The sequence below is a fragment of the Canis aureus genome, chromosome 11 (assembly GCF_053574225.1).
Source record: "Canis aureus isolate CA01 chromosome 11, VMU_Caureus_v.1.0, whole genome shotgun sequence".
NCBI classification, from domain to species: Eukaryota; Metazoa; Chordata; class Mammalia; order Carnivora; family Canidae; genus Canis; species Canis aureus.
In genome coordinates this window covers 24,562,435-24,589,701 of record NC_135621.1, presented here as the reverse complement: position 1 = coordinate 24,589,701, position 27,267 = coordinate 24,562,435, and the positions used below count along the sequence as shown (strand labels likewise).

The 27,267-nt window shown below is 46.7% G+C and overlaps 1 protein-coding gene and 1 long non-coding RNA gene across 8 annotated transcripts in view; one reads left to right on the top strand and one right to left on the bottom strand.

Moving 5' to 3' along the window:
• Nucleotides 1-25,148, bottom strand: part of EFCAB6 (EF-hand calcium binding domain 6) — a 233,602-nt gene extending 208,454 nt beyond the window's left edge. For 3 of the 6 annotated variants that reach the window (XM_077914189.1, XM_077914192.1, XM_077914191.1), the window contains exons 1-4: nt 25,002-25,147; nt 23,324-23,515; nt 17,118-17,209; nt 5,664-5,812 (exon numbers count right to left, since the gene is read on the bottom strand). In XM_077914189.1, the coding sequence (XP_077770315.1) occupies nt 5,664-5,812; nt 17,118-17,188 (220 nt within the window). In that variant the 5' untranslated portion in view covers nt 17,189-17,209; nt 23,324-23,515; nt 25,002-25,147. Of the gene's footprint in view, nt 1-5,663; nt 5,813-17,117; nt 17,210-23,323; nt 23,516-25,001 lie in introns of those variants that run through there. The other 3 variants (XM_077914193.1, XM_077914190.1, XM_077914194.1) reach the window with 3 other exon arrangements.
• Nucleotides 24,871-26,363, top strand: LOC144323574 (uncharacterized). 2 transcript variants are annotated; one of them, XR_013388983.1, is made up of 2 exons: nt 24,871-25,181; nt 26,246-26,363. It is a non-coding gene; the product is annotated as an uncharacterized LOC144323574 (long non-coding RNA). The 2 variants fall into 2 exon arrangements; XR_013388982.1 differs by lacking the exon at nt 24,871-25,181 and adding an exon at nt 25,313-25,602.
• The last annotated feature ends 904 nt before the right edge of the window (nt 26,364-27,267 follow it).

The window sequence follows — 27,267 nt, the reverse complement described above, 5'->3', positions numbered from 1 at the left end:
CAATGCCATCCTAACCCTCCTCCCATCGAGATGTGGAGCATATATTCCTTCGCCTTGAATTTGGGTGGGCCCGTGACTAGGGCAGAATGATCTACATGACTTCTAAGAAGAGGTCACAAAAGGCGTCGCAGCTTGTGCCTCATCCTTGTAAGATGCTCATGCCAATTGCTGAGATGTGAGGAAGTCAAGAAGTCACACAGAGAAGCCACATGTAGGTGTTTCGGCCAACACCCCCGCTGAGGTTCCAGCCCACAGACGAAGCCAGACTTCTGATGATTCCAGCCCCAGGTGTCATTACCCACTGCCTTTGCACCTCCCCTCATGGAACTGCCTGGAATAGAGGCAAGCTGTCCCTGGGACCTGCTCAAATTGCAGATCTGTGAGCAAAATAAATGATTCCAAGCCTCTATGTGTGGAAGAGTTTGTACATAGCAATAAATACCTGGAACAGGAGAAAAAAAGTTTGTGGGAAAGCTAATGAATTCAGTTTGGGATCTCTAAGTGGAGATGTCCATTTGAAAGGTGAGCACCAAAAAAAAAGAGAAAAAAAAAAAAGGAAAGAAAGAAAGGTGAGCACATAAATCTAGAGATCAGAAGTGGATGCCACTGGACGTGCAGGTGTGGGAACCAGCCATGTGGAAGCCATGGGAGATGCATGCCACGCTGGAAGAGAAGGGAGACTTGTGAAACACTGACTTTTAAAGAAGGAGAATTCATTCATTCAAAAAATATTCACTGAATACCCGTGATATTTCGGCACTGCTCTAGGCACTAAGGGCTACAGTGAACAAGACAGGTAAGATCTGCTCTTGTAAAGCTGATAATATGCAGGGGAGAAGAAAGACAAGAAACAGATAATACATAAAAGATAAGGTAATGGTAGAAAAGATTACAAAGACAGTAAGAAAGAACGGGTTGGAGAGAGGCTGTTTTAGGTGTAGTAGTCAGGGAAGTCCTCTTGAGGAGTTTGATGAGCTGAACCAGAATGATAAAGTACGGCAGCCAGAGAAGCAGTTGGAGGGGACGCAGCACCAGTAAAGGGTCCCTGAGCAGGAATGAGCTTGATGTGTCCAGAAAAGCAAAAGGTAGACAGAGCATGTGTTTGTCATGTGAGACAGAGGGCAGAAATTGCTAAGAGTGGGGTGGGGTGATGCTTTAGTGTCAGCGCAAGGACTGGGGCGGTCTCCACATGCAATGGGAAGGCTCAGGAGAGTTCAAGCAAGGCACTGATCTCCTCTAATATATGCTTGTGTTCACAAATCACTCTACCTGCTATGTAAAGAGTAGATTCTAGAGGGGCAAGAAATGAGGGCGGAAGCCCAGAGATGAGGCAATTCCAAGGGTCCAAGAAGAGGTGACTGTGGCCTGAACCACGTAGCAGCCCTAGATGTGGGGGCGGGAAAGGGGAGGAAGCAGACTAGAGGTAGCCTAGAGACAGAGCAGATGAGGTTTTGCTGATGGACTGGCTCAGCAGGGCAGGGCAGGAAGAAACCAACAATAACTGAGGCCGGGCTAGAGGAACCACATAGATGATGGTGCCCTTTCCTGAGAAGGAGAACACCAGGAACCAAGAGATCTGGTTGGCCGGCTCACGTCTGAGACGCCCAGCAGATGAAGCCCAAGCAACTGGAGACCTAAGCTGAAGCTCAGGAGGGAAGTCTGGATGGGGCTATCATTTCCGTTATTCATGGTATGTAGGGACGTGGAGCCAGCAGCTCGCCTAGGAGGGGACAGACTCGGGGGAGAGAGCTGGGCACACAGCTTGGAGGGAAAAGAGACTTACATCTCCCACAAGACTCCCAGGGATCCTGTCATGCTCCCCTCTCCATTTCTGACTGCTGCTGGGCTCTCAGAAGCAGCTGACTCGCAGGGAGGAGCTGCCTGATGCCACATGGGCTGGGGAACACGATTTTTCCCTCTGCGCACCCAGCCCAGAACTCCTCCTGCTGCCTCCAGTGTTGTACAGGGAGCCTCTCCTGTTAACTTTTGTTCACCTTGAAATCTTTTTTCAGACTTTTCGTATATATTATTAGTTGCTTTCCAAGAAGCCGCATCTTTGCAAATCAATAATTCTAATTTAAATGTATCATAAATATTGGTTTGAAACTCCTTGGCATTTGAAGTGAAACTTTTTCTTTCACGTGCCTAAGGCACTTTCCCAGATTTAAAATGAAAGCAGTAACCACACTTGCATAACCTGCTGGTGGGAGGACAAATTGATATAATCTTTCTGGAGGGCAATTTGACAAAATCTTTTACATCCGATTAGAATCTACAGTCACAACAGACTGTCACTCTCACCCTCACAACGAGAACAAGTGGGATAAGCTTAAGTATATAGTTTTTAAACCCACCGGAGAACTGAGGAACGTAAATAACCTAGAGATCCCAGAAAGGGCAAGCCACTCCTCCAAGAGGAACAACCCAGAACACTTTTATCCTTACAGAGTCCGACGGAGTAAAGCAAATTCATTCTAGACTAGGGTGCAGAAAAAAGAACCAGCTATTTAGTGGCCACACGTGGACAGGTGTGATGGGTTCAAAGGCCGGGGGGCTTCAATCCACAGAGCGAATCCGAGCCCAGCCTCTTGGGTCTTCCTGTGGGGGTAGAAGTGGTAAACCAGAGCTGCGGGCGAGGTGCAGAGCTGTGCAATGTGGCCCCAGGAGGGTGGGCTTTTCTGGAAGTGTAAGGCAGGTGCTTCCCAAAGGCTGAGGACAGGGCAGTAGTATGGAGGCGAGGCCTTCTGAGGCACCCTGCCCTTCGTGGAACTGACCTCAACGGCCCACTGAAACCTGGGGGTAGTAGGATGGCAAAGCAGAGAGAGGCTTTCTGAGGTGCCAAAAAGTAGGAGCTGGGCCAGGGGACACAGAGAGCCCCCCCCCCCTCCAGAGACCCTCTAAAACCAGCAGGGTGACTGTAATGCAGAGCACTCTCCCCGATGGGCCAACCCAGAAGGAAGCAGAAAAGCCTAGAGTCTCACCAGGGCTGTCTCTAGAGTGCTGAAAGGCAGTATTTGAAACCAGTGGCAATTGCGACCGAGTCCAGACACAGCTCGGTCTGGAGATGAAACCACGCCAGCCAAGCTCATGTGAAGCCTAAGAGAAGAGGCATCCTCTTTCCTGGCTGTGCTAGTCACTTGTTTCCACTGCGCTTCATACAAATGTCTGCTATTAGATCTTTTTAAAAGTGCAAGACAAATGAAATGAGGAAAGGTGACCTAATCAAGAGCAAAAACAGTCAGAGGATCCAGAGAGAGAACAGATGGAGGAAGGATCAGGTATTTAAGGCAAGAATGGTAAACACGTTCAAGAGATTACAGGAAAACTTGACAACGCGTTGCATGTACAGGGGATTTCAGCACAGAAAAGGAAACGGTTTTGTTTTGTTTTGTTTTGTTTTGTTTTGTTTTTTAGAGCACACGTCAAAGCCTGAAATTAAAAATACAGTATCAGAAGTGAAAAACTCATTTGATCTGCTTAACAGCAGACTATATGTGATAAAGAATAGCCTAGTGAATAGACAGACAGGTCAATAGAAATTTTTCAAATCTGAACATAAAACAAAAAACATTTTAAAAGGAAACAGGGTATCTCATCTGTGGTTTACTCTGTGAGCAGTGCCAATTTAATATACAAGTTACACAAGTATGTCACCTCCATCTACACGTGCACGCATGAGAGAGGGACCAGCCAAATACCTCATGGTGACCACCTCTGGGGAGGCAAATGGTTCTAGGAGACTTAATTTAAACAAGAAAAGATAATTCAGTATTGAGAATTACCATCAGTAAAAATAGAAGGCAAATGACAAAAGGGAAAAAGAGACGCTGATGGCATGTAAGGCAGATGAAAGGTTAACACCTCCCCGCACAGGGAGAGCTCCTACAAATCACCAGAAAGACCCACTGCAGGTAAATGGGCAAAGGGTTATCAATAGGCAGCTCAGAAAAGAAACTCAGAAAGCTGACAAACTGGAGAATCAAAGCTACCTTGACTGTTACAGAAAGGCAAGAGGAATCACAACAGAATATTGTCTTTGCACATCAAGTGGAGACGATGTAAAAGATAATAATCTGTGTTAGGATACTCCAGGACAAACCCTTCTAAGTCTTATTTGTGGGCATGTGCCCAGGCACACACTTCTAGAGGGCAGCGTGGTGGAGCTCATCAAGAGCCTCAGTGGCGAAGCCCTTTGATCCAGCAATCTCACTTCACTCCAGACTTCTCTGTAGGAGCAGACAGGTGAACTCAGATGTGCCCAAAGTACACTGTACTGTACACGTGGAGCTGCTGAATGGTGCTGGAAGCTGCTAGCTGAATCCATTCTCCCTTCTTCCCTTAGAAACAGAAACCCTGTAATCTAGGGAGACATTCATCCATCCTGAGGTCTGTATTTCCAGGCTCCTGGGTAGATGATGCCTGTGACCATGTGATTCAAGTCTTGCCCAGTGAGGAAGCACAGTGTCCAGTATGACTTGACTAGAATGCCTCCCCTTGGCCCCCTCACAAGGCAGATTTCAGGGTATCCTTGCCTCTATCCCCTTCGAGGTCTCCTAGAGCCTCAGGGTATGCACCCACTGTGCTTGCTGTGCACAAGCTTCTGTTCTGGTAGCATCTGGCTCACGCAAGGAAAATTCTTTATCCCCCTCTCTAGACCATGAGTGCCTCCTGGGCAGGGGCTCCACTGGACCCATGTGTTTATCCTCAGTACCTACGACAGTTCTTGTCACATATCGGGGTTTGGAAAATGTTTATTGCAGTTTTATTCACGATTGGCCAAGATGTGAGAGCAACCAAGACGCCCTTCAGTAGTGATGAGATAGGCTAACTGGGGCACATCCATAAAAGAGAATATTATTCAGAGATTAAAAAGTGAACTATCATACCATGAAAAGACAGGAAGGATCCCTAAGTGCACACTTCTAAGTGGAAGAAGCCCATCTGAAAAGGCTACGTACTGTACCACTCCAATTCTAGAACATTCTGGAAAGGCAAAACTCTGAAGACAGTAAGATGACCAGTGGCTACTGAGACTAGGGGCAGGAAGGGATGAGCAGAAGGAATATGGGGGATTTTTAGGGCAGTGAAACGATTGTGTGATACCATAATGCTGGATACATGTCCTTAGATGTTTATGAAAACCCAGAGAACATACAACACAAAGAATGAGCTCTACTGTACACTACAGGCTTTAGTTAATAACAATGGATCAATAATGGCTCATCCATGGTAACAAAGGTACCTCACTAATAACGCAAGGTGTTAATAATGGGGGACACCGGAGGTGGAAAGTGAAGGGGTGTATGGGAACTCTCAACACTTCAGCTCCATTTCCCTGTAACCCTAAAACTGCTCAAAAAATTGTCTACTAATTAAGAAAAACTAAGTGAGGAGGTATAGTAGTTAAGTCCACAGATTCTGGAATCCCACTGTCTAGGTTCATATCCTAACCCTGCCTCTTTTAAACTATGTAACTTTTGGGCAAGTGGTTTAATCAACCCATCTCAGTTTCCCCATAAAGAACACAAGGACAGTAACAGAATCTACTTTGTAGCTCTACTGCGTGCGGTTAAATGATATGCAAAGCTTTTGTGGAGTCTGGTGCATACTAAACATTTTTAAATGATATCTACTGTTAGTGTTATTGGTTCATGAATACTCACTTGAAGAAGAAGGTCTGAACATATTTTGGAAACTGTTCCTTGAATACACTCTACATGGTGAAGAATGAGGTCTTGAATTCTTGAGCTTTCCTGTGTGAGGATACGAAGTTTGCCAATCTGGTATAACTGCCATTTTGCACATTAAATCCCTGTGACGTAAAAGAAAACAGATTACATTATCTTTAAGCACACATTACAAAGGTGGCCAACCTCTGATCTGTTCCTTTTCTGAAAGGATTGCTGGAGACTCTAAAAATGCTAGTCATGACCTTCTTGCCAACGTTTCAAAAACTCCTCTTAAAGTGAATACAAAAATCATGATTTTAGACTCGTTTCTAGCAGATCCAATAATTTTCAAAAATGGGAAAATAAAGAAATTCTCTAATAGGAAAATCCATCTGTCTCTGGACTATCACTGACTCATTTCTTTGGTGGGCAATTAAGGTGGAAAGTTGGATTCCCTATGGTCTCTCAAACTGCCTCACTGCCTATCCATCACTGTCAGAGGAGAGCAGGAAACAACAGCACCAAAAACTGTGCAATAAGGACCTCTGAAGATCCTCTCTTCCATGAAAATAATAAGAAAACTGGCAAAAATGGTCAGAACCAACTTTTTCAGAACTCTGGAAATTAACCAAAGGTTTAGAGCAATCTAAGAACACCTTATTCATGAAATATGGTGGTATCTCAGTATGAACACCAAGTTCTGTGACATTTCAACTTTCCCTTGTCCTCACCTGCCCCTGCCCCCAAATCAGCAGAAGCCTAGAAACTAACAGCCTGTAATTTCAGTGACAACCCAGCAGTCTTCCCATCACTGGAAAGAGCAGAACAGAGTTGGAAGCTCCTTCAAGCCCAGAAAATGATAAAAGGCATTTGTTGAAAAAAATCAGACACGACTATTGTCTCAACTTCTGGGCTGCCTGAGGAGGTAAACAGATGGAGCAAATAAATAATAGACTAACCAGAAACCTTCAAGGACAAGTTGGGGAATGAAACACCCACATGGGCTTTGAGAAGCTCTCACATGTCCCTGGACCTAGAAAGCCACTCACACATGCAGAGTTGTAAGCACGCCCAGGGCTGCCCAGGGCTGTGTGCTTGCTCTTGCTCGGGAAAGAACTGAGCAAGGCCTTATGCTCTCACCTATGGTTGACCGTGAGGCTCTGCACAAACAGGAAGTGAAGCCTAAGGAAGGGGTGTGAACTGCCTGGCAAAGGACTAAAGGAATCTCCAACACACTTGAAGGGCCCCTTGGCGAAGACTGGAAGACTGTTGTTTACAGGCATTTAAGGATATATCTCTCTGGTCATAAGCTGACCACTCAGCTAATCCATCACACACTTCAGTGGCCATCCACGACCAAACCTACAGACTTCACAAAGTTGGTTTAGAAGAGTCAGAAAACAAAATCCAAAACATGAAAAGTGGAAAGAATATGATTTCAAAAATTGCCATGTTATTGAAAGTGTCTAGTTTTCAACAAAAAATTTATGACATGCAAGAAAAAAAGGAGAAAAGAAGGAAGGAAAGAAAGACTCATACATACTTACCTTTAGGAACCATGCAAGCAAGAAAAGAGTGGGGTGAAATATTTAAAGTATAAATTTTATATTTATATGAATTTACGTATATAAATTTATATATTTGTATATATACATAAACATAAATATATAAAATATATTTTGTATTATATAAATTTCTTTATATAATGAACAAATAAAGCATATTTTCTACATTTGAAATATAGAAAGAAGAAAAACCCACCAACCTAGAATTCTGTATCCAGCAAAACTTTCCTTCAAAAGTTAAAGGCAACTAAATACCGTTCTTATACAAACAAAAACTAAGGAAATGTGTCACCAGCAAGCCTGCTTTTAAAAAAAAAAAAAAGAGAGAGAGAGAGTTGGGGCATCTGGGAAGCCAGTCAGTTAAACGTCTGTTTTCTTCAGGGTCCTGGGATCAAGCCCTTCCTGCTGAGCATCTCCCTCTCCCTCTGCTGCTCTCCCTACTCATTCTCTCTTGGTCTCTGTCTCTCAAGTAAATAAATAAAATATATATTTTTTTAAGTTACAGTCTTCAGAAAGAAGGAAAAATGATACAGGTCAGAAATGCAAATTTACATAAAGAAAAAAAACATTAGAGAAAGAATAAATGAAGGTACCACAAACACATATGTACCTAAGAACAGAGCCCCAATATACATGAGGCAAAAACGGATAAAACCAAAAGGAGAAACACATACTTGCACAGTAACAGCTGAAGACTTCAATGCCCACTTTTAATGGTGGACAGAATAACTATATAGATCAACAAGGGAATGGAGGGCCAGAACACCATAAACCAATCAGACCTGACAGGAATTTAAAGAACACTCCACCCAACAATGGCAGGATATACATTCTTCTCAAGTGTACATGGAACATTATTCAGGATAAATCATATGTTAAGACATAAAACATATCCTGATAAATTTTAAGACCTTGAAATAATCAAAGTGTGTTCTCTAACCACACTGGAATGAAATTGAAATCCATCATGGAAAGAAGTTGAGTAATTCACAAATATATTGAAATTAATACACTCTTAACTAACCCCAGAGGATCAAAGAGGGTAAAAAAAAAACTCATAAGTGAAATTAGCAAATATTTTTGGATGGATGAAAATGAAGGAACACATGCCAAACATTATGGGATGTAGTGCTTAGAGGGGAATTTATAGCTATAAATGCCTATAGCATTTTTAAAAAGAAGAAAACCTCAAATTAATAACAATCTTCTTTCTTAAGAAGCTAGAAAAATAAGAGTAACTAAGCCAAACTAAACAGAATAAAGGAAATAATAAAGATCAGAGCAGAAATGAATGACATTGAAAAGACAAAGCCAACAAAATGAAGAGGTAGTTCTTTGAAAAGATCAGCAAAGCTGACAGTCTTACCTAGATTCTCCAAGAAAAAATGAGAAATATTGCATATACAAAAATCAGGAATGAAAGAAAGAATATTACTACAGATCTCACAAAAACAAAAAGGTTAAGGGAATACTGAAAACAATTGTATGCCCACATATTAGCTAATCTACACAAAATAGAAAAATTCTTAAAGACACAAGCTACTGAAACTGACTAAAGAAGAAACAGAAAATCTGTAGACCTATACCAAGTAAAGAGATTAAATTAGAAGTCAAAAGCTTCCTACAAAGAAAGGCCAGAACCAGATGCGTTTCCTGGTAAGTTCTACCAAACATTTAAAAAAGGGCAGCCTGGGTGGCTCAGCGGTTTAGATCAAGATCTAAAAAAAAAGAGATCAAGATCTCTTTTAAATAACGATCTTTTTAAAAAGTTTAACAAAGCATAATTAAAATCAATCAATCCTTCAAAAAACAGAGTAAGAGGGAACACTTACCCACACATTCTATGAGGCTAGTATTACCATATCCAGATAAAGACATCAGAAGAAAAGAAAGCTAAAGATAAGGGGAAAAAAATCTCTGACAAATTGCTTGCAAATAGGGCAACCTGGGTGGCTCAGGCGGTTTAGCGCCGCCTTCAGCCCAGGGTGTGATCCTGGAGACCAGGGATTGAGTCCCACGTCAGGCTCCCTGCGTGGAGCCTGCTTCTCCCTCTGCCTGTGTCTCTGCCTCTCTCTCTCTCTCTCTCTCTCTCTTCTGTGTGTCTCTCATGAATAAATAAATAAAATCTTTTAAAAAATTGATTCCAAATGGAATCCAACAACATATAAAAAAATGAGATGTCATGACCAGGTGAGATTATCCCAGGAACTCAGGGGTGGTTAAACATATAGAAATCAATCACTATAATACACCACATTAATACAATCAAGAAAAAACATGACCACCTCAATAGATGCAGAGAAAGCATTTCACAAAACCTTATACCCTTTCATGATAAACACACTCAATAAGCTAGGAATAAAATGGAACTTCCGTGACCCAACAGAGGGCATCAATGAAAAACCAATAGCAAATATCATACAGAATGGTAAAAGAACAAAGGCTGAAAGCCTTCCCCCTAAAATCGGAAAAAAGGCAAGGATATATTCTCTCACCATCTATTCAACATTGTACTGAAGGTTCTAGCTGAGCAATTAAGTAAGAAAAGGAAATAAAAGGCACCCAGCTCTAGTGCCACAAGGAAAGCTTTACAGCCTCACTTGTCTGAGGTTCCCAACTTCGCAAACCTTCTCAGGAAAGAAAAAGAAAAGGAAAAGGAAAAAGAAAAAGAAGAAAAGGAGGTTTTCCCTACTGGACTTCACATTTAAATGCAAGTGCATAATTATTTAATATTCAAAAATAGATGGATGTGTGTGGCACTATTTCAGTATAAAGAATCAGTTGACAATAGCACTAAAGTGCTAGACTTTAAGAATCTCAAGTTTACAGAGTTAAAGAAATGAATCAGAATTTTTTTTTAATGTGTAAGAAATACACACTGGATGGTGCTCTGGTCTACCTCTCTTTGGGCAGTCCCTGACACCCTGGCATGGTATGGGTCTAGATTTGTCTCATATGCACAGGTCCCTGTGAGCAGGGGCCATACCAGGGCTGAAGCCATGCGCATCTGACAGCAGAGTCCCACATGCATCTTTCATCAAGTAGATAAATTTATCTGAAACCTAGAATCATAGCATGGGTAAATTTCCAGAAGAACATGGCTTAGTATGTGTCCATACAGTCAAAATACATTTATTGAGCTTCCTTCTAGAGGTTTAGGGGTCAATGAACAAAACTGGCAAAATCATGGACCTCATGGGCCTTTTATCCTAGGACTGGAAGACAAACAATAATTAAGGAAATGATACAAGTTAAAAAGTACTATGAAGATACACAGAGCAGAGGAGAACAGATGACACTGAGCACAGGTAGGACAGAGGCCAGAAAGGGAAGGATGCATTAAGAGGACAAAGAGGCAAAAGGAGGCCAGACAGAGGAAAGCCGGGTAGGCTCTGGTGACGGGCTCACTCCGAGAGTTATATGTGAAGCCATATACAGAGAAGAGGGCTAATTAAGTACAGGGTTATGATCTGGCCTTTGCATTTAAAGGATCCCTCTGGCCATACATCAAGAATGGATTTAGAGGGGCAGGGGAGGAAACAGAGGCACCAACTATAAGTCCACTGAAATAATGCATGCAAGAGAAGATGGTGGCTTGGATGGAGGTGGTTTCGGTGCAAGTGTTGGGAAATGTGAGATTCTAAGTATGTTCTGAAGGCAGGGTCAATTGTATTCTCTTACAGGTTTGATCTGGCTTGCGGGAGAAGTGGTAGTCATTAACTGAGAGGGGAGAGACCCTGGCAGGATAGGTTTGGAGGGGAAGATCAGGAGTTCCACTCTGCGCATGTTAAGTCAGAGATGCCTGTTAGATCTCCCAGGGGAGATACTGAATAGGCAGCTGGATATACGAGCCTGAGTTCTGGGAAGAGACCAGGGCTGAAGACACAAGTGTGGGGACTGTCAGCACACAATGGACATGTAAGGCGCGAGAAGGTGTGAAGAGAGAACATGTGCCAGAGCTGAGCTCTGGGGTGCTCCAACACTCAGAGTTCTGGGAGATGGAGAGGAACTAGCAAAAGATGACAAAGAGCAGCCAGTGAGAAAGGAGCAAATGAGGAGGAGACTGGAGTGTCCTGGAAACCAAGTGAGGAACATGTTTCAAAATGGAGAGATGGTGTGTGTCCAACGCTACAGTGATCAGCACAGAAGGTAAGGACCAAGAATAGCTTTGGATTAAGCCACGCAGGTGGTCCTGGGAACCCGAAGAGGCGCCACCTGGTGGAACAGGGCAATTTCGCATGTAAACTCAGAGGACTGTGATAACTGGGGCGGGATAGGGCTCCAGGACAATGGGGAGCACGTGTGAATACTCCAGGTAGCAATCCAGCAGGAGGCACATTATGGGCGGGATGGAAAGGAGAGGTTGCCCGGTCCCCCGGCTTCACCAGTGAGACAGGATCCCAGCTCATGGACGAGCCCTTTTTAGGAGCACCGTCGGTTCATGGCTCCTGATGGAGAAGGCGGTGGACACAGATGTGGCGACGACTGGGTGGGACGGTTCCCTGGGGCTTGGGCCTGTTTCCTCCGGGAAATAGGAATCTGGCCACCAGTGGCAAGCAAGAACAGAAGAGGAGTCCAGGATTGAGAGAGGACACAAAAAGTCGTCTAGAAGAGACGGCCAGGGGAAGGTGGGAGAAGTAGAACGGCGAGCAGGGAGCTGTAAGAGCACATCTGAGGTCCATGGGCATCAGCTCGAGAGCCAGGCCCGGGGGGGGGGGGGGGGGTGCGGGGCAGAGTGCTGGATCCACCCAGAGGCAAGGTTTTGAAACGTGGGTGTGATACAGGAAGGGGCGAGTGTGTGCTGGAGAAGGGATGCCATTGTGCACATCCTGCTCATAAATGAGCCCTGAGAATGATGGCAATTCTCAGTATAACTGAAATAATTGGAAGGGACCGAAGAAGTGAAGAGACCAGAAACTCAATCAATCTCATGAAGAATTTGAAGAAGGAAAAAAATGACTAATTCAATGAGCATCTACCGGCGACTATGAGCCAGGAAACGTGCTTAAGATTTATGAAACCCCATCACTGAAGCCTCCTCATGTCCAACCACTTACTGCGCTTCCCATTTCTCCGGGGAGGAGGCTGACACTCGGAACAGGCCAGCAAGGTGCCCGGGATTGCGCAGCTGCTGAGCAGAGCCGGGTCTGGGAGGAGAGCTCGTCCCAGGCATCAAGTTCAGACGGTCACCGTGACCAAGGCCTTCCTGGTGCTTTTTACAGAACTCATAACATGCTCCTTGCACAAGGTGGCACATCTCTGGCTCCCCAAGCTGCCTGGCTGGTTAGGAGCGCTCGTCCCCTGCCTCAACCCACTCTGCAAGCACGTAGGGAGGACCTGCTGGAACTGCATTCCTGGTTGTGGTTATTGCTGATGCAAATAACCACTTGCTTTATTTTATCCATAAATTCCCTTCCTAATAACAATAAGGCATGCCAGGGCTTTGGCCTCATGCCTTATTACACCACCTGAGGAGTGAGATAATCACCCAGAAATGTACTGCCTGTTGTGCATTTTATTACTTGAATACAAAGTGATTCAATTCAAGAAACACTTAGTTGAAGACAGCATGAAAAAAAATAATAATCATATGAAAAGTAATTCTTCCTAATGCTACTGAGCACACTGCAGGGAATAATCCTCTTCCAGCAGGAGAATGGTCTGGATGACCTGTTGGGTCTTCTCCAGTTCTAATTTCTACCGATTGCAGGATCATAAAAGCCAGTGAGACTTCACTTACAATGTGAATATTCCAGAGAGCCAGATCCAGGTAGTTCTGACAATAGAGCCTATTTGGTACTCGACCTGAACATTCATGGTATGGACATTTTCCAAGCAACTATCCTCTCAGCGATTCACTCATTCTTCAGCAAATACAGCCAGCCACGCATGGGTGAGGGTGGAGGGATGGAAGGAGAAGTATGAACTGCCCGACTGGCAGCAGCTCACCGTCTAACTCAGGATTTTTGGAAAAATGCAACATGCGCTTCAAGTACAGGAAAGGGTATCCCCACTGTGTGAACAACGATGCTGACGCAGCAGGTAGAAATGCAGTGACCTCCTGTCCTCAAGTGGCTGAGAATGTGACCTAAGTCACTCTCTCTCTGGGGTTCAGGACTTTTCCTGAGAGATGCCATCTTCAGTTCACCCCAAGGAGGAGAAGAGCTAGTCTGTCTGTAGACACCTCATGCAGAAATAACATGGATTTTTATTGTCACAAATAGTATTATTTGAAAACACATTTCCTTTCCACCTTTAAAAATTAGTTTTAAAAGGCTATTGAAGAAGACACACAGATATGTACAGTAGCTTTTTTTTTTTTTTTTTTGTACAGTAGCTTTAAAAGAGTGGTTCTCAGAGCACCTGGGTGGCTCAGTGGTTGAGCGTCTGCCTTCGGCTCAGGTCATGATCCCAAGGTCCTGGGATTGAGTCTGCATCAGGCTTTTCACGGGGAGCCAGCTTCTCCCTCTGTCTATGTCTCTGCCTCTCTCTCTCTCTCTCTCTCTCTCGGTCTCTCATGAATAAATAAATAATTTTTTTTAAAAGAGTGGTTCTCAAAATATGGTAGTCCCCCAACCAGTAGTACCAGCATCACCTAGAACCTTCTTAGAAATGCATTTTAGGGCAGCCCGGGCACTCAGCGGTTTAGTGCCGCCTTCAGCCCAGGGCCTGATCCTGGAGACCTGGGATCAACCCCATCACTGAAGGGGTTGGTTCCCTTAACATGTCAGGCTCCATGCATGGAGCCTGCTTCTTCCTCTGCCTGTGTCTCTGCCTCTCTCTCTCTTTCTCTCTGTCTCTCATTAATAAATAAATAAAATCTTTTACAAAATGCATTTTATCAGGCCCTGCCCCAGGCCAACAAGAAACTCTGAGGGTGGGGACCCAGCCATTTGTGTGTTAACCAGCTGAGACCACTGCTTTAGGAGACCCTAAAGTTGATGTATGAGTCTACAGTCTTTGAAGGAGGCTCTGTAAAGTTCCCTGCATAATATCAAAATGAAATAAAAGAGCACAAGTTTTACATTGAAGCAATTCTAGAAGATGCGCCTAGCAGTAATTGAGTGCCTATTTTGCTGACCATCAGTTCATCATCAATCCTGTGACAACCCTGTCAATCAGATACCATTATCCATATTTTTAGAGGTAGAGAAATTAAACCAGAGAGAAAAGCCAAATTCACTCATGAGGCCCCAGACTTGAACTCTCCTGAATTTAATGCTAGGCTTTTTGCCAGCTGTGCCAGGGGTGTGTGTGTGTGTGTGTGTGTGTGTGCATGCACACTTGCATGGGTGCACGAATGACTTGTGTGCCTTCTCACATAAACACAAAGATGAGCACAATGAGGTCTACATATGTTGATAGAACAATAAGAAAACTTGCTCATACTCAAGGGATACCTTGTGTTTGCCAAACAGTCTAACAATTCTGCAACCTACTCAAAAGAACATGTAGAAAAGCAAAAGCAAGTCATCTACATAACAATCTAATCAACTATTAGGATTCTGGGGTTTGTGCCCCCTCCCGGATCCCAGCCTCACACTCCCCTCAATATCCTAGACTCGGCTGGCAACCCCTCGTCTACTGTTCTAAACATAGGGATTGTAAGAATGCAAGCTGATTTACAAATATATTCCAAATGATAGGGTATCGTAAAAAACAATTTAGCCAGTCAACTGAATTCAATTTAGCAGAAAAATCTGTGGTTATAAAGTGACCTGCCTCCGGGGCCTGCAGCCCCACGTGTCTGAGCCACAGGCTTCCTCCACCAAGGGTCTCCTCTACTCACGCGCTCCCCACATCCCCACACGGGTTCTCACCTTCCTCCTGAACCTCACTTTAACCAATATCACCTCTTGCAGCATACATTCCAAGCCTACCCCCCATCACACACACACTACAAGACACACCCACACAAACTCAGAAATCAAATTCAAAATACAACACAAACATCTCAACATTAATATGCTTTAACAGAGTAGTATAAATAATGATTATAAATATGTTGAAAAGTAAAAATGTGTTTAGGATGATGTTAAGAGAAAAGGTACAATGGGGTAGATAACTAGGAACACAATGACAGAAATGTCTTCCCTCCTGTTTTCACGGGAGGACAGGGGCCACAAAAGGGACAAAAGTGGCTATGTGACATGGGGACGGTGGGGGGGGGGGCAGGGATCTTTTCTATTTTAAAGGTCTTTAATAAGCATCTCGCAGCATGTTAGAAAAAACATGGGGATCCCTGGGTGGCGCAGCGGTTTGGCGCCTGCCTTTGGCCCAGGGCGCGATCCTGGAGACCCGGGATCAAATCCCACGTCGGGCTCCCGGTGCATGGAGCCTGCTTCTCCCTCTGCCTGTGTCTCTGCCTCTCCCTCTCTCTCTCTCTCTCTCTGTGTGACTATCATAAATAAATTTAAAAAATTAAAAAAAAAAAAAAAGAAAAAACATGCCTACCGGGCCGCCCAGCCAGCCCGTGGCCTAGCTCCTGCCTCCTCACTCTCCCCTCCTGGCCTCCCACGGCCTGGGAGTCCCTCTCACCACCCAGTAAACTCCTGGTACCTACAGATTGGGATGTGACCATCACCTCCTCGGCGAGGTCTCCTAGATCACCCTGTCTACATGCTCCTCTGAAGCTTCTCATCACAGCTGGCCCTTCCCGACACTGCTCTCCCTACAGCTGGGAGTCACACTCGCATTTGGGAAACGACAACCTGGATTATAGGCTCCGTGAAATAAAATGGGGCTTTTACACCTCTGAACCCCCAGCCTCAAAGTTTAGGGTCACCTGGATCCCGTTTAGGGTCATCTCCCGCCTTCTCGCCACCCAATGCAGAAGTTTCAGCATCACTCCTGATTTCTCACTCTTGGTCCCTCCGGAGAACTGGTGACCAGCATCAGAAAGGTCTCTTCAATTAACACCCAAGACCCTTCTGACTGTCCCGTGCCTGTCTTCCCTGTTAGACGATTAACATCATGACGGCAGGGGCCACATCTGATTTTGGCAGTCCAAAAAATAACGAACATTAAGTTTAACTGAACCGAGTGTTGTGGTTTTGTGATAACTTCTATCAGCGGGAACACAAATCCTAAAGAAAAAGCTGACACCATTTTGTTTGTAATGTGCCTTCTAAATCACGGACACAAAAATCTAATTTCAGAAAGTGTCTCAGAAAATCCACTACCTAGTGACCATGCTCAGTCTCACCCCCACACCTAACTCAATGACAGATACGGCAACAGGCAGCAGACAAACAAGTGGTGTCAGGAAAACTGACCGCCCGTCGGCTGTCAGACAGCTGTTCCCATCTCAAAAACTGTTTCCCTGGCAGCCTTTTGAAACGGACGAGCTGGAAACCATTCCGCTCCCTCCCCCAGCTCCTGTGAGCAGACAAGGAGCGGTTAACACATCCTATTTATAGTGCAGCCAGGCCCAAGCTAGTCCTAGGATGCTGGCAAGGCAAAGTCGCCACGGTTGCCCGCCGAGTTCAGCAAGGGAAAGTTTTGCTGCTGCTGCCACCTATCGGGGGAGCTGAGCCTGTGGCCACCGGGAAAACCTGCACCGCTGGCCCCGTGGTGAAGCAGTTTTCTGATGTCCCCAGACTTGTGGAGTATTTGTAGTCACGTTGAGCACTGAACTAAGAACACTCAACTGTAGATGTATAGACACTTGCAGTTCTTAGACAATTTTGGCCCCAAAAATCAGCATTTAGCATGTGCTTGCTGCACAAATGACACAAACCAGACGGAAATGATACTATCATCATCAGCTTGTAAGAAAGCACTTTCTCTCCAGGGAGGCCTTACACCCAACACGGGTACGGCGAACTGGCCACCTTCTGCCCCGCCGGCTGACACGAGCGGTCAGGGACGCGAAGCGGCTCACCTGGCCTTGGTACTGCAGGATTTGGTGCTGTTGATTGTGGAAACGTGTGTTTTGGTGCTATTCTGTTTCATTTCCTTCAAAATTAACGACTTCTGAATTTGTGGATTTTGAAAAATAAGAGAGCAATGAGTTAGCACAGATTGGCAGGCAGATTTTCTTATTTACCTTACCAAGCTGCAAGAATGGAGTCTCTGGAAAAAAAAAAAAGAATGGAGTCTCTGGGTCTGCAAAATAATCAGCTGATTTTGCAATTTACTAGAGAATTGTGTCAAAAACCTGAGGCCAGGGGCACCTGGGTGGCTCAGTCCGGGAAGCGTCTACCTTCAGCTTGGGTCATAGACCCAGGGTCCTGGGACCAAGCCCCGCATAGGGCTCCCTGCTCAGCAGGGAGCCTGCTTCTCCCTCTGATGCTACCCCTGCTTGGTGCTCTCTCCCACACTCCCTCTCTCTGTCAAATAAATAAAATAAAATCTAAAAAAAAAAAAAAAAAAGCCTCAGGCAGGTCCTCTAAACGAATTCATACTAAACTGTTGGTTTCCCAGGGGAGTGATCTTATGTCAACACAATAGGAGCACCACTCATCTGCCCATGTGTAGATCACACACACACACACACACACCCCACAATCACACACGTAACCCTACAAAGTCCTTCATGGTATCACAAGGCCATGCAGGACGACCCTTGCCTACTTCTCCGTCTGTCGTACCCCTTCCCCTGGCCTTGGTACTGCAGGATTTGGTGCTGTTGATTGTGGAAACATGTGTTTCCATTTCCCTGAGCCTTAGCCACAGTGACTGTTGGCTGGCCCTCAGACAAGGTCTTCCTACACCGAAGCTCTGTTTTCAAGGGTGGTAGCGCCCCCCTCCAGGCCACTCATCCTTGTCTCGGGTCTGCCTAATTGCACTCTTCCTCCTTGCAAAGATCAGTGGGTTTGAGCATCCATCAGAACCACCCAGAGGGCTGGTTAGGAACAGATGGCTGGGCTCCAGCTCCAGATCCCAATCCTAGATCTAGATCTTGGGAAGGGTGGGGCCTGAGAACTCGCCTCCCTAGAAAGTTCCCAGGGGATGCTGCTGCTGTTGCTCCCGCCCAAAACCAATGCCACAGATGTCAGTTCAAATAACACTTCCTCAGGGAGCCTTCTTTGGTACCCCCACATTAGGCCACGCCCCCATTACACACTTCCACAACGACCTCTGTGGTCCTTTGTAGCCCTTCGCTCAGTTTTATCTGTATGAGGATAATATAGTTAATGCCTGTCTCCGTAGACTTGACATTCCAAAAAAGCAAGGGCCAAGTTAATTTATGTCATCAGTATACCTCCGGATCCCAGGCCAGGGGCTAGCAGTCAGGGGTATTCAAACTCACTGAGCAAAAGAATGAACTTGCTTCCACTTTCAAACCTTGGTAAATCAAGGCAGGAATCCCTGTCTTTGATTCTGGCCTCCAGCTCTCTGACCAATTAGCAAAGACTGTCAATTTACTTGCAAAACACTTGTCTATCTATTCCTTGTCCCTCTCCACCCTTAACATCACAGCTGCATTCACTCTCACTCATCTGGATTCCAGGAAGAGCCCCACACATTGCTTCTGGGTCCCACCTTCTCCCTGTAACCCATCCTCCCCCGTTCCCACAATTTATCTTTCTAACACGCAGAAATAGTTGTGTTACTCCCTGGCTTAAAAACATGCCGTGCAGAACTCTACATGTGTTAGAATCTCACAGAACGATGTGCCGAGAGGAAAAAAAAAATGAGTGCATGTCAAACTACTGAGACTTGAATCCAGTCTGTGCTTTAGTGACGAGTGCTGTCCTGATGGCGTCATCCTGATTTTGATCGTTGTACTATGATTATTCTGTAAAATGTTATCGTGGGGGCAGAGGGGAGACTGGGGGCACATAGGAACTTTCTGTACCAATTCTGCAACATTGTGAGTCGAAAATCATTTAAGTTTAAAAAAGAAAAAAAAATGCAATACTTCTCCAGGGTATCCAGAGTAGTCAAAACCCTAATTGTGGGGGGAAAGATCATTCATTCCCAACATTAGTGACCTGCCCCCTCCCTGAGCGACCACCAGATGCCAGTGCTCCACGAGGGCTGCCTTTTCACACAGCCCTCCATGGGGGCCGTGTCCTTCCTCACCTCTGAGCTTGGTTCATGCTTTTGCAAGGATTCCCCCCAGCTCCCCTGCCTGCACACTGCAATTCACTGGTCAAGATGGAGGGCACAGCCCCTCCTTCGTGAGGCCTTCCTTCCTGTCTTCCTTAACCGACACTAATCATGCTTTTACAGAGAATTTGGTCTCATCATTTTGTTCTGCCAGTAGTTTCATTTAATAAAGAAAAGGACAAAAAGGTCAAAAATACTATAATCCCAGTCCTTTGCCGTGGGGCCAGGTGGGACAAAAAGCATAAAGTAAAAGTATGGGTACCTCCCAGGCCATCACTCTAGCCCTACTTCTATGTTCACTCTGACTCTCTGCTTCCAGACCTTTCCGTTGGCTCTTCAGCTGTGGCCCTTGCTGATTGGTGAGCCTCTCCAGTGAAGGGATGGGCTGCTCTTCACACCCGGTGCCTACCCCACAGCCAGGTACTCAGGGAGCTTTGTTCTCGATGGACCACAATGGACAACACCTAACACTGCGAGGGCAAGAAGACTGGGCTAATCTAACTCTTGATTCTGGAAGCTAAGCAGTGCCCTGGGCATAAGTGTGGCACTCTGATGAGTTCTATAGGTCATCACTGGCTTCACGCCACTGCAGTTTAGAATTCTCTGTATTTGGAGACATTAATTAATGACTTCAGGGGTGCCTGGCTGGCTCTGTGGGTGGAGCATGCGACTCTTCGTCTCGGGGCTGTGGGTTTGAGCCCCAGGCTGGGCACAGAGATTACTAAAAATAAAATCTTTTAAAAAATTACTTCAGAACTTGGTGAGGTAGAAATTAAGAAGGCTTATGAATCCAATGCCCCTACACAAGCACTAAGTCAGAAACCATCAAATACACTTCTTAGCCACAGGCAAACACAATTAGAGGGCTATTTCACTGATACATTTGTTTATTTGCCAGATAAGTATTAATGTCCAGTTTTTAACAGATGCTATTTATATCAGAATCATAACAAAAGTGCCATCCATCTGCCTTGGCATCCAGAGAAAACATAATTCAACACAAGAGTAAGAAATGTGTGCAGCCAAACAGAAATGGCATCAGAAGCAAAAATTGTTGGAACTGGTATCATGGGGTAGGAGGGGAGAGATTGTCACTTGGAAAAAGTTGCAAGCAACACAAAAGATTTTGGCAGCTAAACCCGAATACTTGAGAAAAATCTTTCTGCTTGTCTAATCTGATATCATATGGATGTTTTATCATATTTTGGGACACATCCCCTATAAAGTTCTCTTTTTAGCCTTCCATACACTCAGTCATTTACTGAGCATCTACACTTTGGACAATGGAAAAAACAAAGAGTTTAAAGTTAAACGTGGGGTCCAATTGGTTCCACTATCTCCCATCCAGCTCCCAAGTTAATTAGCTTCCCTGGACCCAGTTTCCTCATTTGCAAAACAGAAACAACATCTCTCTTAAAAGCAAGTATTCTTAACCTGGAATTTAGGGTCCATGTGCGTGTTTCTGGAGATCCTCAACCCTCTGAGATTATTTTTGTTTAAAGATTGATTGATTGATTGATTGATTTGCAAGAGAGTGCAAGCAGGCAGAGGGAGAGGGAGAAGCAGACCCCCCGCTGAGCAGGGAGCTCCGTGTGGGGCTCAATCTCAGGACCTCAGGATTATGACCTGAGCCAAAGGCAGACACTTAACTGACTGTGCCACCCAGGCGTCCCAAACCCTCTGAGATCAAATGCAAAAGTGTTGTGAAATTTTCTAGAGAGAGGATATATTGCTTTCACCAGCTTTTCAAAGGTCAAGGGAACCAAAAATGGTTAAGTGCCAGTGCTCTTCAGGCTGCAGAAGAGTCCGGGATAACGTATCTAAATCACAGGACACATAGTAGGTTGTGGCCACTATTTGGTAGCTGCTGTTATATTTATGTCCTGGGAACACACAGAACGTGGATCAGAGGCGCAGAAACATGCACAGTTACGGCGTAAGTGGTGAGTGTCCTCTCAGGGTTTTATAAAACCACAAAGGAGGGAAAAACTGAAGTTGGCCCAGAAAAAACCCAAGCTGTAGAAAGTGACAGGGCAGAGGCATCAAGAATATCAGGACAGTGACGTGACCCTCACTGCAGTATCCTTGATGCCTAAACAGGTCCTGGCATATAGCAAGGGCTCAATAAATAACTGTTAAGTAAATAAGCAAACAAATTACTAGAACTGACCCAGGGTACAGGACAACAGTATTTACAAAGTCCTAGGGGAAAAATAAAATTCAGGTGTTACTGAAAACCATTAACCATGCAGAGTTCTTTCATCACACACAAATGTAGTAGTTCACCTCCTCTCCCTAACTGTGAGGACATGGAGCGTACACCTTAGCCATTTGGTAGTAATCAAGCCCTGTCCAGGCTTTGTGATCAAGACCTACACGTTAGAAAAGCTTTAGTTTTCCAGAGGAATTAAAATGCTTGATTTGCAGGGCGGTGCGGGGGGCACCTGGGTGACGGCCAGGCGGCTCTGACTCTTGATATAGGCTCAGGTCGTGATCTCAGGGTCATGAGATCAAGTCCCACATCGTGCTCTGCACTCAGAGCAGAGTCTGCTTGTCCGTCTCCATCTCCTTGCTTGCTCTCACTCTTTCTCTTTCAAATAAGTAAATAAGTAAATAATTTTTTAAAAGATGCTTTAGTTGTCTGGACAAAATAAATTCAATTTTCTCTCTCTCTCTCTCCTAACTTTCTTTTTTCTTGAGTTTACAAGAAGCACACAACTAAATTGGCAACCCAACTATACTAACAATTATGGACAATCTGAGTATTTTCTCTCCTCCTGATGTTACTTTTCTATTCTATTTGTAGTCTTCGTGAGCTTGATTACCATGTGTTTATTTTATCATATTACGTTTTTTTTTAATTTTATTTATTTATTCATGAGACACAGAGAGATAGGCAGAGACATAGGCCGAGGGAGAAGCATCTCCCTCCCTGTGGGACTCAATCCCAGGATCACAACCTGAGCCAAAGGCAGATGAGCCAACCATATGCCCTACCGTATTACATATATTCTTAAAGGTCATCTCGAAGTCTTGGGGGACTAGAGAGCATATAAATACTTGAGTGCCAAAGCACTAGTCAAGAACACAGACGTTCTACGATCCTGGAGTAGAAGGCACACTCTACCATCTCTCTGCTTGGAAGATCCTCCACTTCTCTGAGTCTCTTTTGCTTCATCGACAAAATGAAAAAAGCAACTGTTCCCTTCTGGAAGGAGGTGGTGAGGACTAAACTTGAACATGGACATGAGGCCCCACCAGGCTGTGCCTGGAACACAGTAAGTGCTTGGTAAGTACTAGCCAGGAATAGCAGTGGTCACTGTAGGTCTAGCAGCAGAAGCAGAAGTTATAAAAGTACAAATAGATGCAGAGAAGAAAAACAACCAAAACAAAGTGAACCAAAAAAGAGATAGTAAAAGGTCAAAACCAAGAGATAAAGAGGTAGAAAACAAAGCTCCTCAGTACTGGAAGTTGAACATACTGATTGTTCTGTTTAGACTTTTCTCAAACAGAACCCTTTCCTTTAGAGCTCCTCTCCCAAACAGTGTGGATCCTGGGTAGTATTTCATTGAAGCTGAATTAATATTTAAAAGTTACAAGAATCAGGGACGCCTGGGTGGCTCGGAGGTTGAGCGTCTGCCTTCGGCTCAGGAGCTGATCCCGGGGTCCAGGATCGAGTCCCACATCAGGCTCCTCACAGGGAGCCTGCTTCTCCTTCTGCCTGTGTCTCTGTCTCTGTGTGTCCCTCATGAATAAATACATAAAATCCTAAAAAAAAAAATGATAAAAAAAAGTTACAAGAATCCAATCTCTGTGATGGTGCAAGCCTACATCTAAACACACTTCACAAAAAGGTCAGTTCGCTTGTGTATTTGAAGGAAGAGAGCAACTGTTAGCTTCTTGCCTCACTTGCAGTTTCTCGTGTGCATTGTACAGTTTATCTGACAATCCTGGCAGGCGAAGGAGCCTCCAGGAAGACCTACAGTGACTCCCAGCAACTGCTACCCTCCAACGTTTACTCCTGATACACACCTGTGAAGAAGCTGTATTAGAGCAACTGTCTTGTCAACAGCCAGTGGCCTCCCAGTGGCTTCCTGCGCTGGGCGGGCACCGGCCCACTGAACATCCTCCTGGAGCTGGTTCTGTCTCCATGTGCCAGTCAGCTGCAGGAGTCACAGCGAGAGCACCGGAGAGATCTCTGTGCACCGGGAAACAGGTGGATGGCTGCAAAAAGGGGAGGGAAAGGCCAAAGTTGGAGAGCAAATTTAAAGTCTCAAGTAAGCATTTCTTGACAGATGTCTGCAAGCACCTCCCGTGAGCCAAGCACGAAATCGAAGGGGGAGGGAAAATGAAAGTACAAATAACAAAAATAACCCTGGGGCTCTCAAGGAGCTCCTAGTAGGGTCCAGTGGGAGGCAAATGTTCCCAGATAATCCAAGGGGCCATGCTTGTTCCACTTTCACAACACCTAGCCCCCCACAACCAACCAACCTAGCCAAGGAAACATTGGTTGAATTAAAGACAATAGATAAAAGAGTCGAAGGGACTATGGCATGTGAGAGACGAGTTCATTTACAGCATTTCTGAAAGTCCACCCATTTAGAGGCACATAGGACTCGAGAATCATTAAATTGCCTTTAAAAAAAATTGATAAGAGACACACAGAGAGAGGCAGAGACACAGGCATAGGGAGAAGCAGGCTCCATGCAGGTACCCCGACAGCAGGACTCGATCTCGGGTCTCCAGGGTCACACCCTGAGCCGAAGGCAGGTGCTCAACCGTTGAGCCACCCAGGTGTCCCTAAATCTCTTTTTTGAGAAATAAGTAAGAGTCCTCTTAACCGGGACAAGGCATTCTGAGAGGCAATGATTTTTAGGAGGGAAGGAAAGGGAGGAAGGAAGAGGGGGAGGAGGGGAAGGAGGAGAGGGAGGAGTGTAAAGAGGGGCAGAGGAAGGGGAGAGGGAAAAGGGGGAGGGGGAGAGGAAGGGGAGACAGAGGAGGGGGAGACGGAGGAAGGGGAGGAGGGGGAGGAGGGGAGGGGGGAGATGGATGAAGGGGAGGAGGGAGAGGGAGAGGAGGGGAAGGAGGGGAAGACGGAGGAAAGGGAGGAGGAGAGGGAGGAGGGGAGAGGGAGGATGGGGAGAGGGAGGGGAGCGGGAGGAGGGGGAGGCTTCAGCCAATGATCTTCAGCACGCTCTGGGCAACAGCACATTTCAGAAAGCGCTTTCCAGATAAACTGTCTGAGGGAGACCAGGATGATGGTGCTCTGGGTACACAGAATGTTCTAGAATGACCAGGGATATGATATATATATATATATATATATCTTTTTTTAAAGCACGTGACACAAGTGCCAGGTGTGCCGTCTGGCCCTGCAGCTCGCTAGCTGCGGGAGTCCGGGCAGTGCCCTTCTCGCGTGGGCGCAGGACCCCTGTACCAGGGGGAGGTCACGATCCTTGAGACCAATGAGGTGGGGGCGCGAGAGGGCGAGGGCACCGCCAGCACTTCTCGTGGGGCCCCCGGGACCACGGCGACGTCAGCCCGTGCGGGGCCCGCGCCGCCGCCCGCCGCCCGCCGCCCGCAGGAGCGCCAGCGCCCACCACGGCGGCCGACACGCGTGCGGGCCGGCGGGCCCCTCAGAGCCGCCCGCCCCGGCCCTCCGCCTGCCCTCGGCCAGCACGCGGTCTGGGCGCCGAGCCGGGCGCCTTACCCGAGCCCCCTCGTCGATCCTCCGCCTCGCGGGGCCGCCGCACAGCGCGCCCCCCAGGCCGCGCGGCCACAGGAGCCCAGCCCACTCGCCGTCTCTAGGACGCTGTTGCCCGAGCAACGACGACACTCGCTGATTGGACGAGGGGTCCGCGTACCCTCCAAGAAGCGGGACTCCGATTGGGTAAGCTGGCTTGGCCGGTGCTCCGCCCCCGCGGGAGGCACTTCCGCCGGAAGCCTGTGCCTGGGGCGCGGGAACCCGCGGAGGGTCCCGGCCACGGGCGTCATGGAAGCGGGTTTGTGTGACGTGCCTTCGCGTTAGCTGGCGGTCGGGCCGGCGTCGAAGCGCGGGGCCTGGGGTCGGGAGGGAGGGAGGCACGTGGGTGCGGCGCGGAGCACGTGCCGGCGGTCTTGCGACGGGCCCGCGGGAGGCCGAGAGCCGCCGGGGGCGGTGGGGGGGACCGGCCTCCCCCCTCCCCTCCCCTCCCCCCTGCGCGCGCAGCCCCCCTCGGACCCCGCGCTCCGGGACGGTCGCCCTGATGAGTCCCATTTTGCAGATGGGAAGCCGAGGCCGGGGAGGAGTTAGAAGCGCAGCTTGCTCGCCGGTGCGCAGGGGCGTGCCGGGGCGGCGCTGCCGAGGAACCCCCTGCTCCTTCGGGGCCGCGCAGGGGCGCCGGCCGCACACCACGGGGCAGGGGCAGGGCCAGGGGCAGGGGCAGCGGCAGCGGCTCTTCCCTCCCTGCGAGGGGCTCGCCCTCCGCGACCTCCCGCGCAGCTGCCGCGGCCTGGGCCCCGCAGCTCCCGAGGCGCGCATCTCTTGTGCTCTGGTCCCAAAGGAGGCCAGCCCTCCGCTTGTGCCCCGAATCCCACGCCCGTTGGCCATCCCCATCCCTGGGACCTCGTTGCCCAGCGCGGCCACTGTGCGCCCAGAGTGTGCCCTGGGAGCCCCTGGGGGTCCTGAGGCCCTTGGGGGTCGGGGGGGGTCCAGAATCGGCAAAACTAGTGTCAAGGGGGCCCCTGGGGGCTCAGCCGGTGAAGCGTCTCTGCTCTGAGCTCAGGTCCTGATGCCAGAGTCCTGGGATCGAGCCCCGGGTTGGGCTCCCTGCACAACGGGGAGTCTGCTTCTCCCTCCCTCCCTCCCTCTCTTGCAAATAAATCAATCAGGTCTTTTAAAACAAGACTTTTCACAGTAGTATGAAGATGTGCCTTGCCTTTTCACTCTTATTTTCTTGTGGGTGTGTGCATTAGGGTTTTCCAGAAGCTTCAGGATGTACGACACTGCCACAGATTGAATGCAGACGAAGACCAGAGAATCCAGCCGTCTTCTATCAAGTCAGATATTAAAGAGATTTACAAAAATCTAGAACTGCCTCTCTCTTCACTAAATGTTTTTGGGAAGCGTGATAATTTTTCTCGAAAATGTTAATATGGTATGGGTTTATTAGTATTTTAAATGAATTTGTAAACAAATACTTAAAAATGTTTATCCGTTAAGCTTTCTGATAACGGCAAATATTGACAGAACTTGCAAACATCAAAGCTCTTTGGGGTCCCCTGGACTTATCAAGGGTGTAGATAGAACCTGAGGCTGAACGGTTGGGTCCTTAGATCAAAACTTAGGTCACTGCCTCTCTCCCGTAATGACCAAGAGTCTCCTTCCATCTCTCTTTCTATCTCTCTCTCTTCCTCTCTTCCTCCCCCCACCTCTTTCTCTCATAAAAATGCTCTAGAATCTCACATCTTTACAAAAAAAAAAGAGGGGTGCCTGGGTGGCTCAGTCAGTTGTGTCTGCCTTAGGCTCAGGTCATGATCTTAGGGTCCTGAGATCAAGCCCTGCATCGGGCTCCCTGCTCAGCAGGGAGCCTGCTTCTCCCTCTCTTCTGCCCCCCACACTTGTGCTCTCTCAAATAAATATTTTTTAAAAAAAGATTTTCTTCTAGTTTCCACCCCATTTCTCTGCTCCCATCTACCCCACTTCTCTGTAGAGTTGTCTATGCTTGCTCTCTCTTGTGACCATTCACCTTTGCTCAGTCTTACCCGATCTACTCCCTGGGGCCTGTTCAGTGTTCATGAACATTTCATCTGTATCTGACTTTGCCTCCCTTGACCTCTCAGTAGCATTCAGGCCAGTTGATCACCCTTCTACCTGAAACACGCTCTCATCACTCCTCTGAAGCCAAACAATCCAAGGTTTCATCCTAAATCACCCAACTACTCAGTTGTCAGTCCCCACTGTTGATTTTTCCCCTTTGCATGGCCTTCGGACCCTG